The sequence below is a fragment of the Juglans microcarpa x Juglans regia genome, chromosome 4S (assembly GCF_004785595.1).
Source record: "Juglans microcarpa x Juglans regia isolate MS1-56 chromosome 4S, Jm3101_v1.0, whole genome shotgun sequence".
NCBI lineage: Eukaryota > Viridiplantae > Streptophyta > Magnoliopsida > Fagales > Juglandaceae > Juglans > Juglans microcarpa x Juglans regia.
Genome location: NC_054601.1, coordinates 6,217,482 through 6,235,771, shown reverse-complemented (window position 1 = coordinate 6,235,771; position 18,290 = coordinate 6,217,482). Strand labels below are relative to the sequence as shown.

General features: G+C 33.3%; 3 protein-coding genes across 6 annotated transcripts; 1 reads left to right on the top strand and 2 right to left on the bottom strand.

Moving 5' to 3' along the window:
• Nucleotides 1-1,019: 1,019 nt before the first annotated feature.
• On the bottom strand, nt 1,020-6,326 carry LOC121262956. 4 transcript variants are annotated; one of them, XM_041165674.1, is made up of 4 exons: nt 5,965-6,326; nt 4,603-5,034; nt 2,213-2,244; nt 1,020-2,096 (listed from the first exon to the last, which is right to left on the bottom strand). In XM_041165674.1, exons 2-4 carry the CDS (start codon nt 4,928-4,930, stop codon nt 1,158-1,160), a joined length of 1,299 nt encoding a protein of 432 aa, XP_041021608.1. In that variant the 5' UTR covers nt 4,931-5,034; nt 5,965-6,326; the 3' UTR covers nt 1,020-1,157. The 4 variants fall into 4 exon arrangements, with proteins under 4 accessions (XP_041021608.1, XP_041021609.1, XP_041021607.1 ...); XM_041165675.1 differs by having other exon boundaries at nt 4,603-4,939; XM_041165673.1 differs by having other exon boundaries at nt 4,603-5,005; nt 5,965-6,325.
• A 117-nt stretch (nt 6,327-6,443) lies between these two features.
• LOC121263117 (protein TIC 20-I, chloroplastic-like) lies at nt 6,444-8,170 on the top strand. The gene is made up of 3 exons (XM_041165911.1): nt 6,444-6,660; nt 7,123-7,292; nt 7,430-8,170. Exons 2-3 carry the CDS (start codon nt 7,133-7,135, stop codon nt 8,065-8,067), a joined length of 798 nt encoding a protein of 265 aa, XP_041021845.1. The 5' UTR covers nt 6,444-6,660; nt 7,123-7,132; the 3' UTR covers nt 8,068-8,170.
• Nucleotides 8,171-14,594: 6,424 nt separating this feature from the next.
• On the bottom strand, nt 14,595-16,133 carry LOC121263165 (bZIP transcription factor 44-like). Its single transcript, XM_041165991.1, has one exon. It carries the CDS (start codon nt 15,443-15,445, stop codon nt 14,969-14,971), a length of 477 nt encoding a protein of 158 aa, XP_041021925.1. The 5' UTR covers nt 15,446-16,133; the 3' UTR covers nt 14,595-14,968.
• Nucleotides 16,134-18,290: the final 2,157 nt, after the last annotated feature.

The window sequence follows — 18,290 nt, the reverse complement described above, 5'->3', positions numbered from 1 at the left end:
ATTTTATATTATTTCTCTTATCTTAAAACATGATTGTACAAAAAATCGTAAAAAAAAATGTATAAGAATTGTATAAAGAATGGTAAAAAAATGTTGCTCTACACTCGTTTGTTTTCTAAGAAAAAGAAGAAAGAAAAACTTCTGAGGCATAATGAAAAAATTTACTATGCATCAACTACTATTCACTCTCACATCTCACACCTCTAACTTTTTCATAAAGTGTGAAGATGTTTTTCATTGGGTATATAAGTATTTTTCATAAGATATGAGATAGTGAATAGTAACTGATGAGAAATTTTTTTCTCAAATTTATCACAAGGACTACCATCTTGACTTACCTTTGATGGGAAAAAAAAAACAAAAACACTCAACTAATTTATCCTATTATATAAATGAACGCATAAGATTGATTATAATGATAAATAAATTGATTCAAAGAAAATATAACTGAATTATTGCCGAAATAATTATCTAAATTAATTTTTTTTTAAAATTGTTGAGTCTTCATTTCGATTAAATGGCTATTTTACATTATCTATCGAGTAAAAGATAAATTATTAATATCCAAAATTGTAGAACATAAGATATTTTAGTCAATTTTCCTATTAAATTGTACCGCAGTCTTTAAGTGCAACAGTTACAACATAGATTTACTTCAGAAACGGAAGATATGGCGTTGGGGTGGGTGGCCAGTGGCTGGGAAAATTCACCAAACATCTACATGGAACTCAACCGAACCACGACAAAGTGCACATAATTACTTTCCCCATTGTAATAAAGATAACTCCCACCCGAATGGGAGTACGTTAACATCATAGAACAAGTAAGCAAGCACAGCAGCTCCCTGCACCCTAAATGTTGAATTTTTCCTTAAAAAAAAAAAGGTCAGGAGGGCTATATATGTGATCATAAAACGAATTATAAACCCTCCCAAGTGGCCGGCTTCTTTCGGCACGCAGGATACGGTGATTGCTCCACTGCTAACAGCCTCCAAGGGAATAACAGCTAAAAACTATATGTATTAGCCAAGCTATACTACACTTTTTTTTTTTTTTTAAGTAGGAAGCTAACACACTACGTTGAAGAAGAAAATTCCTAAAATGCTGGTGTAACAACTTTTAATGAGAGAGGTCCTCACCACTTTCCTTTTTAGGAGCTTAATCTTTGCGATACCTTGCCCAAAAACCCTTCTTCCTGGCAGAGTCGCTCTCTGACAGGGACCTACTCCATTTGGACCCAATAGAGAAGTGCCTCCTCAAGAATGGCTTGGCAAAGGAGCTCCTAGTGCTGGAACTGGATCCCATCTTGGGAACTTTTCCTTGATGTTCAGAATCTTTTTGGCGATCAAAAACATCAAAATCACCATCGAGGTAACTATCCACTACCCGGTTTTTGGATTTCTTATGGTTCTTGGACTTTGACTCTGCTTTGGACATCTTTGAGACTTCCTTCTCTCCAACCATACAAATTGGGCAAGATGGGTCATACCGGTCAGCCTCTACTGTTATAGTCTCCAGGCACTCAGCATGGTAAGCATGCCCACAGACCAACACAGAAGCCACTGGGACCTCATTGCAACGGCTACTCCATGAAGATCTCTCTGTTAGGAGCTTTGAGCAGACCCCACAATAATGTAATTCTACAGAGGGCGAATATGAGAACCTGCTGCTAGATCCACTTATCTTGCAACGGCCAGAGCCAAAGTGTTCACTGTCAAAAGACCACCTCTCTCTTTGTGAAGAGGCCACAAGTTCAGAAAAGGTGCGGATAGACCAACCATCAGAAGATCCAAATTGAGATCCTGTGGCTAAGTCATTGCTGCCAGTGGAGAGTACAAAAGATGGTCTTCCTTCAGATATTGAGTTGTTATTTGGTGATTTCGATCGCAAAAACCGACTATCAGAGACCTGTCTCAACAGCTGGTATCCTGGCGAACGACGGGCTCGTCTTGATGGGGTTGCATTAGGAAGAACTGGATAAGACTGGGTAGGCAGGTAATCAACAGACGGTGCTGAAAAAGCTGAAATCATGGATAAAATAGAAAGATTTGGCACAGCTGAATCTGCAATTTCTGGCGATTCTGCTATGCTCTTCACCTAAGAGAGAATAAAAAAAATTAGGAATAATCTAAGAATGAGGGAAGAAAATGTTTGAGCACTAGGAATCAAACTGCAAAGCTCACTAAACATGATCACATTTGTTTCAAACGTACCTCTGCAGAAAAAATGCTTGCTGCGGACACATCTGCACCAAGCACCGGAACATCAGTGGACAGAGGATGCATGCACAAAAGGACATCAATCCACAAACGAAATCACCATCTGACAGTGTATTATGAAATAAAAATGGGGAAGCCTGATTGTAGTGTTAAATGAGATGGCCGTGTGAATTCAAACCAACGGATTATGCACCATTAGATCCAGATTATTATGAGTCATGGCACCATTATAGATTTCAAATGATGAACAGCTTTACAGACAACACTCAATTTTTCTTCTGTTGTCTGTCAGTAATGAAAACTTGGTCTTTCACATAGAGAAAGGCCTACATATCAGAACTAATTCTGGGAAAGCAATATTTGCCTCAGGTTTTTGTAGTATAATTTGTTTTTTTGAAAAAAAAAAAAAAAAAACCTATAATTTATACCATTTGAGCCATTGCATTTGGTTTGGTGAATATGATAATACGATCATTCTTTACCTATCAAAAATATCAATAAGATCATTCGTACTCGTGCACTTTATTTTCTATGTGAGACCTGATTGAGTGAGAATTCACTTCGTTTGAAATCCATGGCTACTGAAATGGATATTCGTTGTTGATTTGTGGATATACTAACATTAGAAAAAGTATGCCATAGTATGTACTATGCTACACAATTGCTTTAAATTTGTTCCATAGCAAAAAAATTGGACACGCATTGTGTAAGGTGCACATGATATATCTTATCAAATATACTTATCAAAAATATTTCTTGCTTTTCCCATAACAGGATAAACAGAAGTGTGCAAAGTTCATGAAAACAAAAAGATCCATTCAGACATATCGTATGTTGGTTTCGAGCTTATATGATCTCAAAAATTACAAAGAGAAGTAAAATCTCATTAGCCCCTTGCTTGAAAGAAAAAGGAAAAAAAAAATGATTACGAAGCAAAGGGAAAAGGGGAAGGCAGATGGAAACTTATAACATATTAAAAAATTTTATGTATGCCCGGGGCAAATGTCACATTTTGTACAGATAAGACCATAATTTTGTATTTGTAGTTTCTACAAGAAATTTTTTTACTTATCTTTGCACATGTTCTTCTGTCTAAACAAAGCATCTTAGATAGTTATTAAGAAATTATCAACTGTAACTTCCATTTTTTTTTTTTATAAGTAACTGTAACTTCCATTTTAAATAAAATGTATAATATTCCCTATATACCGCAATGTTGTTGTGTCTTTTTCATCATCTAGTGTCAGGGAAAACATAATTTCAGCTAAATTGCATTGTCAAAGGCTAGTGGAAATTCAACACAATGCCCCTACTGCAAATAACTAGTTTCCTAGGACAAAATGGCTCAAATGGCGTAGACAAGGAGTGAATAAAGCAAAAATAGTTTGCAGTATGATTTTGAAAAAAGAAACTTATAACATATTAAAAAATTTTATGTATGCCTGGGGCAAATGTCACATTTTGTACAGATAAGACCATAATTTTGTATTTGTAGTTTCTACAAGAAATTTTTTTACTTATCTTTGCACATGTTCTTCTGTCTAAACAAAGCATCTTAGATAGTTATTAAGAAATTATCAACTGTAACTTCCATTTTTTTTTTTTATAAGTAACTGTAACTTCCATTTTAAATAAAATGTATAATATTCCCTATATACCGCAATGTTGTTGTGTCTCTTTCATCATCTAGTGTCAGGGAAAACATAATTTCAGCTAAATTGCATTGTCAAAGGCTAGTGGAAATTCAACACAATGCCCCTACTGCAAATAACTAGTTTCCTAGGACAAAATGGCTCAAATGGCGTAGACAAGGAGTGAATAAAGCAAAAATAGTTTGCAGTATGATTTTGAAAAAAGAAACTTATAACATATTAAAAAATTTTATGTATGCCCGGGGCAAATGTCACATTTCGTACAGATAAGACCATAATTTGTATTTGTAGTTTCTACAAGAAATTTTTTTACTTATCTTTGCACATGTTCTTCTGTCTAAACAAAGCATCTTAGATAGTTATTAAGAAATTATCAACTGTAACTTCCATTTTTTTTTTTTTTATAAGTAACTGTAACTTCCATTTTAAATAAAATGTATAATATTCCCTATATACCGCAATGTTGTTGTGTCTTTTTCATCATCTAGTGTCAAGGAAAACATAATTTCAGCTAAATTGCATTGTCAAAGGCTAGTGGAAATTCAACACAATGCCCCTACTGCAAATAACTAGTTTCCTAGGACAAAATGGCTCAAATGGCGTAGACAAGGAGTGAATAAAGCAAAAATAGTTTGCAGTATGATTTTGAAAAAAGAAAGAACAACTGAAGTGATTCACTTTGATGCCTTCAAACAATGCCTTGCAGGCAAACTATGCATTTCAGGGATTTACCTGAATGTGGAGTCATCAGATTCACATCCACTCCCTCATGGACTGGAGACTTCAGAGAGGTGGGTGTTCCAAAATTCTCCATAAGGCTTCCCCCATCAGACAAATTACCTCTTTCAGAACCTAAAGATCCCTTTAGCTCCATGCTTACATTCCTGCTGATTCCATGGGACACCTGATATGATGGATTCTCAATTTTGCCAGCCACACGCCCTCCATCCCACCGGAAGCTCCATGATGGTGAATCTATGGAATTCCTATGCAGAGCTTCACCTCCAGCTCTGTGGGGTATAGTTTGATCCCTTGCGGCAACACAACAAGCTGAACCCATGATGAAAACCTACTGCAACAGCTTCAGATTGCGAGAGGTGGCACAAAGTGTAGAATGGACTACTACTAGTTTATCCTGATTAGCCCAAAAATGTCAACATCAAGCTAGAATTAAGACCAAAAAGACAGTCAAGAAAATTTAATGATGGGCAAGGTAAGCCCTTTCAGAAACTGATATCTAATGGAAGGACGTAAACCAAAATAAACTACAAAGGACAAAGTATAGTGTCGAACTATTTTCTCGCCCTCAGCATTCACAAGAAGCATATCAACATTCCGGTTCACAGCACAAGGACAATGGAGTATCTCAAAGATTTATTCTTTAATACGCTATACTTGGGGATGGCTCCCTGTTTATGTTTCTCTAACTTCACTTTTCAGGACTTCTTGATCTTTTCACTTTCTACTTGGGTTTACAGGAAGTATACTCCCTGTGAACTTGCATTGTACCTTTCTGATCATTAATAAAATTTATCTTATAGAAAAGTCATGGTAAAGCATTTGCCATCTATGTTTAGAGTGCGATTTACGTCACTATCAATTGGTAAGAAGTTTAAAGTCCATAAACCTCCTATCCAGTTCTTCCGTTCGAAACTCGTAACCAAAATTTTAAGCCTAGTTGTTTTTAAGTAATTGGGAAGACATGGGAAATCCCTTATTTTCGGAGATAAATTGATTGCAAGATCTCCGAACTCAAAGGGAATTAAATAAAAGTCAAGAGCACATCGATACTGTCATAAAATAAATATGTAAGTAAATAGTTTTTTTTTTTGGTAAGCAAATAGATAAATAGTAAATACACAGAACAAAACGAAAAAGCATTACGTAATTGCAGGAAGTTCCTGTAGAAACCCCCAATAAATCGCAACTTATAAACGAAATTCCTCAATCAATCTGAAGAAAGAAAGCATAAAGAGGGGGGGGGGGGGGGGGGGGGGGGGGGTGACGTAGAGCTTTCAAACTGTCTAACACTCAGGTTTTTTGCGAACACCAAGTAGCACAAACACGAGGAACAATGCTTGAAGTGAAACGTACCGTCTGGAGCTAGGGATTCGGAGAACGATTGGAGAGAGAGCTTTTCCGTACTCGCAAGAGCGAAGGACCAAGCGAGGCCAGAGAGAGAGAGAGAGAGAGAGATTCAAACGGTGTGAGAATATGACGGCGGCCTGAGGGTTTGTTTTGGCCGCATAGAGGAGGCGCCGATGGTCACGACGGAGTTATGGAGGCTGAAGCGATGTGTTTGTGTGAATGTGAGCAAGACGCCATGGGGAATTGTGCGACGTTTCTCTGTTTAACTTCTATCTCTTTCTCTCTCTTCGGCCTTTTATTTTCTTCGGCAGCAAAAAATGAAAAAGCAGGAAGTCATAGCTGCTTTCTTCTCCACCTCGTGCAGTGCGCACGACGCGTTCGACTCTGTACCGCTTTTCCTGCAGAAGACGACGAAGGCACATTTGGGCCCCAATAGCCCAATGGGCTCCATGTAAATGGATCGAGATAAAAAAAATACATTGACCCTATACCACAAACATAGGAGACGGATAACGTTGTTTCGGATTAGTCCAACGTACAGAAACAAAGAGGGAGGAAGGGCTCACTCGATGGCACACAATTCCGGCCTCAGCGACAGACTCAAACGATGAAACATCGAGAAGATTAGTGGAGAACCGTTATAGTAACTTCAGAAGAGAGTACCGTTGCGAGGACCTTTGGTTCGTCGAGTCCTTGTTTGAGGTAATTTCTCTACTTTTATGATCAGAAATGAAAATGGGGTTTTGTATTTTTTTTTTCCCGTACGGTCATTGTTGATGTATTGAGTTACTTCTTTTGTTCTCATCTTTTACCGGAATGTGTATATATTTTCTCGATTACGGTTTGGGGTAGACAGGGAGAGAACTTGGGATGCGATGGTGAATAGAAGGTATTGGTCCAAAGTTTGTACCTTTGAAACTGTTTTAGTTTTGAAAGCTTGTAGATCGATAACTTATTTCATTCTTGCAAAATTTGGGTACAATAAGGTCAGGGGAATCCGCCAGTGGAATTTCGTTGAATCCCAGCGATTGCATTCAAATTCAACTGCATGGACTTTTTAGTTTCGTCGAACTTTTTCTGGTGTATATATAGAAAGAGAATCGATGTACTTCTAGTTTGCTTGTTGATCTTTTTTTTTTTTCCTTATGATATTTGTTTTAACAGGTAATTCGTTATGATGGTAAATGGATGCACTATGCCCTGTGGGCGTGATTTTATGAATTCCAGGGTGTGTAAACCCACCATAGCCCGTGGCTCATTTTCCACATGCATTCCTTGTTTGCCTGCTATGGCCACATTGCCAAGCTTGAGTTCACGGGGATCTCGCCAGGAGGGTAAGTCTTGGTTGGCTATAGACACACGAACGTCTTGTCTTGTATTCTTTGTAGCCTATATCATTTATCGTTCTGATGATGATCTAATTCTTTAGAGCAGCTCAAATGACTTCTGATATGTTAGTTCTTAATTATAGGTAAGCCACTCTTTCACCTGTCGGCTGCCTCAATCCCACTTTTAAGTGGGGATCGGGGTAGCCTTCTACGTGCAATCCCCTTGTTACCAAGGCGACTCAGACATCATATGACTCCTCGAGCATCCAAGGATGTTCCATACAGTTTCCGCTACCCTCCAATGACCAAGAAGCCAAGATGGTGGTGGAGGGCATTGGCATGCCTCCCCTATTTAATGCCACTTCATGAGACATGGATGTATGCTGAGACGGCATATCACCTGCACCCCTTCCTGGAAGACTTTGAATTCTTAACATACCCATTTCTCGGAGCCATTGGGAGTCTGCCGAGCTGGTTCTTGATGGCATATTTTTTTGTAGCATATCTTGGAGTGGTGAGAAGAAAGGAATGGCCTCACTTCTTTCGATTTCATGTGGTAATGGGCATGTTGTTGGAGATTGCCCTTCAGGTGATAGGAACTGTAAGCCGTTGGATGCCGCTTGCTGTCTACTGGGGTAAAGTGGGGATGCACTTCTGGACAGCTGTGGCATTTGCGTACCTTTTCACTGTATTGGAATGCATACGTTGTGCTCTTGCCGGTATGTATGCTGACATCCCTTTTGTATGTGATGCTGCTTATATTCAAATTCCATATGATTAAAGAATGGAAAGCATAAGATCAAATTCTGTTGTGTTTCCATTATGTTAACTTTATTGTACAACCGACTTTGTGAGCAAAAGATTGAACTTCTTTTTATGGATAAGTTATACTTGTGCCATGGCAGGATCCTCTTTTAATTGTTAATTTGCTACTTTTGTTGTGATAGTTTTTACGTGTTAATATCTTGCTATGTTGTCAAGTGGTTCCAGTCCTGTTGAACTCTCTACTTGTGAATTCAGAGCTGGGTTCTGATAGCTGAATAGTGGATACTTGAACACTTCATGCCTTTACATCTCTGATTCTCCATTCTAATTATCGTCTTATTCCAAGTGCTTTCCAGGGTAATGGGGTGTATAGGTCGACCACATTGTCTTTATATGTATGCACGCATTGGTTTTGACCTCCACCCAGACCTAATTAGCATGTTGCTTGTAGCTGAACCATACTCTGTGTTCTGTCCTCCACTGACCCAATTAGTCTCCACTCTCTACCCTTGCTCATTTTACAAGCAAGTTCACTGGATAAGACATTAGTACCAATTTGTAGTAGGCCTAACAACTCGGACAAACGGTTATCATATGAAATATCGAATCCATGACTTTTAAGCTACAAGGAACTTTCTTGCAGCATTCTCATCGGGGATCGAGGGCTGTGGCAACCCTTTTATGTAATCAAGTAATGTTCAACTCTGAAATCTAGTTAAGCACAGGCAAGCTCTGGGTCCTACGTGATTGATGTCTTGAGTTTTGATCAAGTTGAAGGTCTGGTTTCTCAAAACTAGCAGAAGTTGGCACCTGAGACGTTCAGGTGGTTAAAATCCGAGTGAGTTTGGATGAGGCTTGAAGGTTATCAATTTTGAAATGATAAATTTAGTAGTCAAAGTCGGAACATAACAGAAGAATGGATAATTAATAATTTAATTTCCCTTACAAGACTAAAATCCAAAATTTTGAAAACTTGAAAAATATTTCATTTTATCATTATAACTTTTCTAAATTTTCACACAAAATAAAATAAACAATTCAACTTTTTTAAATATCAAAATAAAAATAATATTAGAAAACATATTCTAACAATGTTTTATTTAACTTTTTAACTTTAATCTCAATTTATTTTATCTCATCACATAAAACAAACAAGGCCTTAGATGGCACAGAATTCTCTCTTCTTCTGTTTGACTATCTTGTTTAGTTGTTTGGGTTGTAATTCCGTGTTCTTAAGATCATGCATGGGCTTTTCTTCGGCTTTAAATCCAATTAAACGGTCGGCGGTAAACATGAAGACCCTCATATCTCGTTTGAAACATCAACTCATCTCATCTCATCGGAGTTGAGTTTAAATTTAAATTTAGCCCAATATCTAAACACACAAATCATAAATTATTAAACATCACTCAACTCAAGACCACGTAGAAGCTATAACTTTTTTCAATTCAACACATCTTTACACATGAGATCCGCAATCTTTTTCAACTTTTCATAAATATATTTAAACTTATTTTAACATATAAACACATTTAAACTCATAATAGGTGGACCTTACAAAACTCACTCCACCATCTCAACTCACTATTATTCATAAAGAACTTAACTCAGTTCAACATCCAAACAAGACTTTAGCCTCCAATATAAATTCAGATGCTAATTCCAAATTGACTCGGTTAAAAGAAAGATTATTGATACATGCTATTAAGTAGATGGATGAAATTTGTGTCTTTGCCTAATAAGACAGGTTTAGGTCATGTTTGAAATTTGAATTGAATTGAAATCAAGTTAGTTCAGTCTAATTTTAAACTGAGTCTAACATCCAAACGCTCAACTCTCAAATCATTAAACTCATCACAACTCAAAATCTCTTTACACATGGGATCCATAATTTTTTTCAACTCAATACCTCTTTACACACGAGATCTATAATCTTTTTCAATTTCATATAAATATATCTAAATTCATCTTAGGTGAATCTTATAAAACTCACTTAATCATCTCAATTTATTACTATTTATAAATAACTCAACTCAGCTAATATTTTTTTTTTTCTGTCACCCTCGTTGCCCCACGTGCTGCGCGCCACTTTCAAAAGCGTGCAACTTAATTTATATTTTGCCGTGCTTTTTATTCAGCTAAAAAAAATAAAAAAATAAAAAAATTGCAGTTTTTGGTCTCTTGTGTTTTTAAATAAACAGGCGTAAAGAAAATCGTACAAAACCGTATAAATGCCAAAAAAAAAATTTTGAGAAAATCACGTCATCTTAACATTGAGAAAAGATGTATGACTTGTTATAGCTGTTAAAGCATGGGATTATTGCACATCTAAGCTACATTATAAAATTTAGTATTCTATTATGTAAAATTTATTTGATGTCGGATGATTGATTGATTTGAAACCAATGGTGGAGATCTTATTGTGCCAATATGAGTCATAATATGAGTTCTATATGGTAGAATATGAGTTCTATGGATCTTAATTCTAAATTTTTAATGCTTAGCTAAATTTTATGTACAAAGAGTTAAATAGGCAAATTCATTAATCAAAATTCTCAAACAATTGTAATAATCTATGGATGAAAATGGACGTTGCACATGAAAACAATAATAATATATTTAAAACAATAATAATATTAAAAAATAATATTTTATCTAACTTATCTAAAACAATCTCATTTCATCTCATCTTACTATCCAAACGTCTAGTATAAAATATGAGACGTTTGGATTGTTTTGCTGGTCAATTTAATGTTGTGTCTTATATATATATATATATATATATATATATATATATATTGGCTTAAACCATTGGATTAAAAAATTAGAAAGGAATCTTAATTAGCATATAAAAGGATGATTAATTGGGTTCAGGTGGAAATTTAATGCTAGATTAAAGCTGTGCTTCCCAATTCAATGTTTAAGGAAGTCAATCTCTCTCTAATACGATGCCTACAATATTCAATTGCACGTTACAAGAAACCATCGCCGACCATACTGAATTTATATTACACACCGACAATGACCCAAACTGGCTGTCTTGCTAATATATATATCATTTCCCACGACCTTTAAGCATAACATTGAGGCATTTTAATTTTTTATTTATTTATTTTTTCCCTAAACGGCTGGCTGGTAGTGACTGCCAACTAAACTCAGAGACTGAGTTTTTAAAAATGGCACCATTTACCTTTAGTAATTAATGCTTACCTTTTCATTAATGGTAGGCCACATGGTTTCATTATCTCCTCATTTAAATTGCCACTCTTTCTCTATTACTTTCCCTAACATGCAACCTAATTTCCATACATAGAAAGGAATGACAGATGATTTCCTCATTCTTCGTTTCCCCCTTGTTGGCATCCTCTCGGTTAGAAAAATGAAAATATAATATATATATATATATATGTATATGTATTGTCTACCTAAATTTACCCACTTTCTTGAATTCCTTTTTTTTTTTTTTTTTCAAATATTATCATTGGTTTTTGTTACTTTTTTTTGCCTTCCCTCCTCTTGTCATGCACTTGACATTACTTTTTTAAAATAGAAATATTTCATCTACGTAAGAATCTTATAAAATTAAATTTATAAATTTATATGACTTGATATAATGCTGCATTAGATTATAAAATATTTTTTTATTACAAAATAAATATAACTTATCGTATCAAACCACGTTATTTTACAAGTTTATTCTGTAAGATTTACGTGTAGATATAGCAAATTCTCTTTTGAAAAAATTTGCATTATAAATTTCATGCTTTGGCTTATTTTAGTTTGAGAATTGCTACTATCCAATTATATTGTTCATTTTGTCTCGTTGACGTAGCATCATCATTTGGTGCCACATGGTTTTTAAATATATATATATATATATATATATATATATTCAAAACAAAATGATGTCAAAATTTACAAAAATAGAAAAACTGAAATCATGGATTCCCTCTATCAATTTTATGTTGTGCTTTTAATTTTAATAAACCAAAACCACGTCAATCGAATAAAATGGACAATATAACTAAACCGGCATAATAGGATTTCTCTTCTAGTATTGAGTTTGATAACAAACTGAATTCCATTACAAAAAAAAAAAAATAGAGTTCAAATTAAATCATAACAGCGACACGCTAGGCCAAAGAAAATGAACAAAATAAATATTAAAGTTGTGTTTAGATAATAAATTGAGTTGAGTTGAGATGATAAAATATTATTAAAATATTATTTTTTAATATTATTATTATTTTAAAATTTTAAAAAGTTGAATTATTTATTATATTTTATATTAAAATTTGAAAAAATTATAATAATAAATTAAGATGAGTTAAAATGAGTTTAAGATCCAAACTCATTCGTCTTATTTAGACAATAAAAATGTTTAATCTCAATTTATCTTATAATTATAACTTTTTAAAATTTATATATAAAATATAATAAATAATTTAAATTTTTTAAATTTTTAAATAATAATAATATTAAAAAATAATATTTTATTAATATTTTATTTAACTTTTAACTTTTATCTCAATTTAATTTATCTCAAACTTATTGCCTAGATGACAGGTTCTTGATTTGATTGGATGATAGTGCCACACCCACGCATTGTACTTTAACAGCAAACCACGAGCTTCCCTTTTTCCGATGACTTTGGTACAGAAAGTTGACGCGCAGATCATCTTTTACCTTTCTCTTATTTTAATGGATAGTTTACAATTACTTTAGATTGCATTTATTCTTTGTTTATAGTAAAATATAAAATAGAGAAAAAATTTATTCATCATCTTAATTTTTATTATTATTTTATTATTTTATAATCTGACATTAGATATAAATTTACAAATAAAATATAATAAATAAATTTCAATTACCTGATATTATATCATAAGATGATAAAAAAATTATAAAAATTAAGATGATGAATAATATTACTCTAAAATAAATGTAGAAGTAAGCCTACCTTAATTGCGGATACAAGTGTTGCTAATACAGATAAAAAAAAGAGACGCTATAAGCCTTTAATCATAAAATAATTTTATAAAAATAAATTCATAAATTAATATATCTAATACGTTAAATTATAAAATTATTTTTATTATAAAATAAAATTTATAAATTTACTTATAACACTTTTGAAAAAGAAATTCCGGAAAAGCAGAACGGTATGTTTATTTTTTGTTTTCTTAATCAACCTAAAGGTTGTAACACGCACTCTAGGCATTATATATAGGGAGTATACTTTATTGCACACACAAACTTGGCACATATTAATGGAAAAATGATAGTCATAATCGTGAATGTATAAGCGACGTACAATCATTTTAAAAAAATTAAATAAATATAATATTTACATAAAAAAAATTTATTTTTTAATAGTAACTTCTATTATTTTTTAAAATGACTGCATAACGCTTATACACTTCATTACTATATATAATATTATTCAAAAATTTGTCTTACTTAAATGATATTATTGTTTAACTCATCATGATAAAGATAATGGTGGGTGTCTTTATTTAGCAGCAAAGAATTTGATGGAGATTGTTTGGCTGTGGATATGAAGTAATTGTGCCAATAGGCATACCCTCTTTTTTTCTGAGCATCCTATCCACAATTACTGATGCAGAAGGGAGCTTGACTGCAACAAGGCTCACCCAATATTAATTCTCAAGCAGTTGATGCTGTTTCTTTCTTGTAATTCTCAACCAGTAAGCACCACCGAAAACATATTCTGGATGATTTTTTTTTTTTTTTTTAACAAAAGTTTGGCCAGATATCCTCCATATTTGCTTACCCAGAGCATATCCTCCTTAGATACAAGAAAAGATAATGACAGGGAGCAACATAAAGAGCTTTATGGCCATGGAATACCTGTTAAAAAAAATTGATTTTTGTTGTTTTAAAAGTTGAAAGCTCAACTCAAGCAAATTCGAATATAAAAAGAATGGAAGAAAAGTATCCTATTCTATTCTCATTTGAAGAACCTTATAATGGTCAATTATTAAATAGAATAATGTTAATATGTCTCTTTATTTTGTTCTTTCATTTTAATCGCTCGTATATTTAATTTTATTTAATTTTTTTTTCTTAATGATTAAGAAAATGGCTATTAATATATTGGTATTTTTTTTATTTTTCAAAAACGTTTAAATATATTTAAAAAATATTCGAAAAAAAAATAATTTATACTAAGCAGCACACAAAGTAGACACAAACAAGCAGCATAGTAGCACCTCTCTTGTTAAATATAGAATGACAAAATCAGAGATTCTATTACCACCAAAGCAGAGAAAATATAAGGAATGGATTCCAAAGCATATTTAAGAAAATGGGCAATGAGATCTTAACCTCGATATTATATGGAGTACTGTGCTATTCAGCCAACCATTTGATCGGTACTCTATTTATTCTTTATTTTCTAGTTTCTTTTTTAATTTTTTTTTCACTTTTAATTAAAGATTTTTTTTAAAAAAAAGAAGTGGCCTACATTAATGTAATTGAGAGGAGAGAGAGACAGAGAGAAGAAGATTGGTACACAAGTCATGAAGATTAATACTAACATTAATATAACCGGAGAGACAACATACAATAAAAGCCCTAACACCATATTTATATTGACCCATTGACAAAGCAAGAACCCAACTTCCAGGTCCCCTCGGCCTCTCCTTTCTGGACCATCACCATTCTCTGAAAGTCAGTCCCTACTCCTAGGAGCTTTATAAAGAAGATAGCTGCTGCTTACTCAACTCTTTCTTTTTACCCTTTTTAACTGTTCTTTTACAATAGTACAACAGCACTCTCTTTTTCCCTCCCCACTCACTTAAGACCAACAGAACATGAACAACCTCCACCAGAAAAGATTAGTACAACACAACTAACCATAGATTGATCAATTTTCAACCCTTTTTAGGTCCTGATTAATATTCGTATTGAAACATGTCTGCAGAAGCAGCCCTGATGGATTGGTTGAGATGGAGCAAGTTCATGGGGTTCATGAAGCTGTTATCAAGGCTTGCGTGAAGGGTCTGATCTGGCTCGTACACGTTGCCGCTGGTGTTGATGAAATTAAGGATCTCATTCAGAGAATCTAATCTTTGGCTCAGCTCCACCACCTGAGCCCTCAGGATTGAATTCTGGGCCTCGATATTTATGTAGAGCTGGGTGGTGATGGTGATGCTCGTGAGGATTTGGTTGTTGTCTTTACTGAGCTGTGCCACTTGGCCCGTCAGATCATTCAACTGCTTCTGTTTTCTCATCCGAGACCGCCTCGCAGATTCCCGATTCGATTGCATTCTTTTCCTTTTTCTCTGGTCCATCAAAAGCTGCACGTCCCCTTCAGATCCAGAGTTCTGGGTTGGCGCAGACGCTGAGGAGTTTCCACTGGTGGAAGCCATCAAACTGTTCCTCTGTTTTTTTTTTTTTCCTTTCGTTTTAAAACTCCAGAAAACTTGGGGACTTAAAAAACCCAGGATTCAGATAACAAAAATAGTGATAATATCTAGCTAATTCATACGATTATATAATATATATGATATGTATATTAGGAAATACGTAGCTATATATTAACTCAGGCAGGGATGAAAGATGATTTATGAAAAAACATAGAACCAGTAGAGGAACACGACGGAGAAAGATTGAACTAAGTGGGTCCGGCGTCTGAGTGAGGAATTGATCATAAACCCGGAACGGAGGATTTCACTGAGAACTGGAGACATGAACCTCAAACATTAAGAACACTATATTCAGCATCAAAATTCAAAATGAGGGACAGAGTTTGTTTGGCAGATCTCGGCAAAAGTAGGACCCTTTAGCCGTCAGGAATGGGAGGTTTTACAAGAGCAAAACCCAAAATTTGGCAGCAAAAGCGCAGAAATCTAAACCTGGAAAAGAGCGAAACCCACGAGCGGGTACAGGAAGAGAAAAGAAATAAAAAAGAAAAAGAACGAGAACAGAGCAAAAGAGGCAGAATTCCTCGACCCAAACAACAGAACCTCAGCTTACAAGAGGAAACTGGAAAGCCTGAAATCTAACAACAGAGGGAGAGGAGAGGAGAGGAGAGGGGGAAGAGGTAATTGAGGGTGTTAAGGAGGCAATTTATAGAATAAAAAAAGGAGAGAGAAATGGGTGCAAGAAAATTTATTAATTTTTTTTTTTTAAAAGGTGAATTGAAACCTCCCCAAAAGGGATGTGAGGGTGGAGACGTAATTTCAGTAACGGTCCAAGACTAGCCGGAGAGCAGAACACCGGCACAAAGTTATTTAGGCATTGTTTGGATATCTCTTTCGTTTATTTAATTATTATAATTTTTTAAATTTAAAATAAAAATAATATTTTATTTAATTTTTAATTTTTTTCTTATCATCATCGTACAAACTAGGAAACCACTATAAGGATTCATTTGTTTTTAGAGATAAGATGATATGAGATTAAAGTTAAAAAGTTGAATAAAATATTATTAAAATATATTTTTTAATATTATTTTTATTTTAAGATTTAAAAATATTAAATTATTTATTTTATTTTATATAAAAATTTAAAAAAATTATAATAATAAAATGAGATAAGATGAGATGTTTCTTAAAAAGAAATGAAACCTTAATCTGTACTACAATTTCATGAAATTCCAACTATGTTCCTCTTACTTTTTTTTGTACGTTACTCTCTCTTTCACCGCCACCACCAGATTAGCAGATTTGAGAGAACGTTCTGTTTTTCTCTGACAAATGACACCTGAACGTCACAAAGGAATCTAAGGGATGGAGGTGGTATAATGGAACTGGATGAAGGGTGATATCGTCCTTTCGTAAGATTCCTGCATCTTGTTCTTCCAGTTCCACCCATAGGCATGAAAAGAAATCCCAAGTAAATTGATTAATGGGAAAAGTATATTTTGAAATCTTCTAAAATTATAAGTTTCTGTTTCTATTCTTTAAAAAATATAACGTGTCAGTTTTCAAAAAAAAAAAAAAAAAAAAAGCAACCTTGTTCATATGGATTACGTATTCATACGTAAGCATTTCTGTTTGAACTTTAGGATATAAAATTATAAAAAAAAATAGATCTAGCATATACAATTCATAATAGAATAATATTAAGTATAATTTCTAAATATATAAATCTTTTATAAAAATGAAGATTTCATCCAGAAAAGAGAATTTTTAACACCTTTTTATAATAGAATCTATTTTTTTTAAATATTTACGCTATATTTGTATATTTAAAACTTGTATATATCATTTCTGTAATATTTAATGCTGTTTTGTGCATAGAAATCTATTGACGTAGTGCCTACCCATCGTGTCATCATAGAATTTGGACAGAAATTAAAGGATTATAATCTACAATATGAATTAATATTTTCAAAATTTATGGTAATTTATTTTTCAAACATTTACTACTAGCTAGGCTCCACTCCTTGGCAAAGTCAAATAAAAAACAAGGAATCTTTAACAACTGAAATTAGTACTTGGCCACTTGTCATGATTTAACTGTCCTTGGGTCCTGGTCCCAGTCATAATTGCCACTCACACGAACCAATCTTTTTCCTCGTACGTGTCTTGCATGTTTCACAAAAAGGTATTAAAATGCATCATAGTTTATAGTTTTTTATCCGAAACCTAGAAAAATAAATATGAATATTAATAAATATTATAAGACTTTAATTTTTCATCCTATGCTTAAGCTTCGTGTAGTTATGTAGAAATAAATTCTAATCCGGTCAATTTAAATTTCATCAATTACTTTATTTTCACTAGGGGTAAAAGTTGGTTGGTTCAGATTAGAGAAACCAATTGAATCAGACCAACCCAGGACCAAGACCGGTAAGTCTCGATCTCTGAAATAAATGACCGAGACTTTTCGGTCCGGTCTTGTTCTAGGGGTCTTCCATCCCAGATATGATCAGATTGACCGAATTTAAAAATATATATTATTTATATAATAATTATATAATTAATTATGTAATTTTCATGTAACCTATCATCATTAAAAATATAAAATTCTAAATATGTTATTAAGAAATTAATATTCTATCAATTAACTAATATATAATATCGATTAATTAATTATAAAATAATTATATAGGTTAAGAATGTAATTTTCATCTAATTTATTATTATTAACTATATAAAATATTATTAACTATATAAAATAATTTTTTTTGAATTAGTTACATAATCTATATTAATAATTAATTTAATTTTAATTTAATATTTTAAATAAATTACTAAATTAAAAATA

Bases quoted from the DNA above. Each gene is read 5' to 3' on its own strand.
- LOC121263165 (XM_041165991.1), bottom strand. From the start codon at position 15,445: ATGGCTTCCACCAGTGGAAACTCCTCAGCGTCTGCGCCAACCCAGAAC.
- LOC121263117 (XM_041165911.1), top strand. From the start codon at position 7,133: ATGATGGTAAATGGATGCACTATGCCCTGTGGGCGTGATTTTATGAAT. The intron at 7,293-7,429 runs GTAAGTCTTGGT...TCTTAATTATAG, and splicing joins ACGGGGATCTCGCCAGGAGG to GTAAGCCACTCTTTCACCTG.
- LOC121262956 (XM_041165674.1), bottom strand. From the start codon at position 4,930: ATGGGTTCAGCTTGTTGTGTTGCCGCAAGGGATCAAACTATACCCCAC. The intron at 2,245-4,602 runs GTAAATCCCTGA...TGCTTGGTGCAG, and splicing joins TCTGATGACTCCACATTCAG to ATGTGTCCGCAGCAAGCATT. The intron at 2,097-2,212 runs GTACGTTTGAAA...ATTCTCTCTTAG, and splicing joins CAAGCATTTTTTCTGCAGAG to GTGAAGAGCATAGCAGAATC.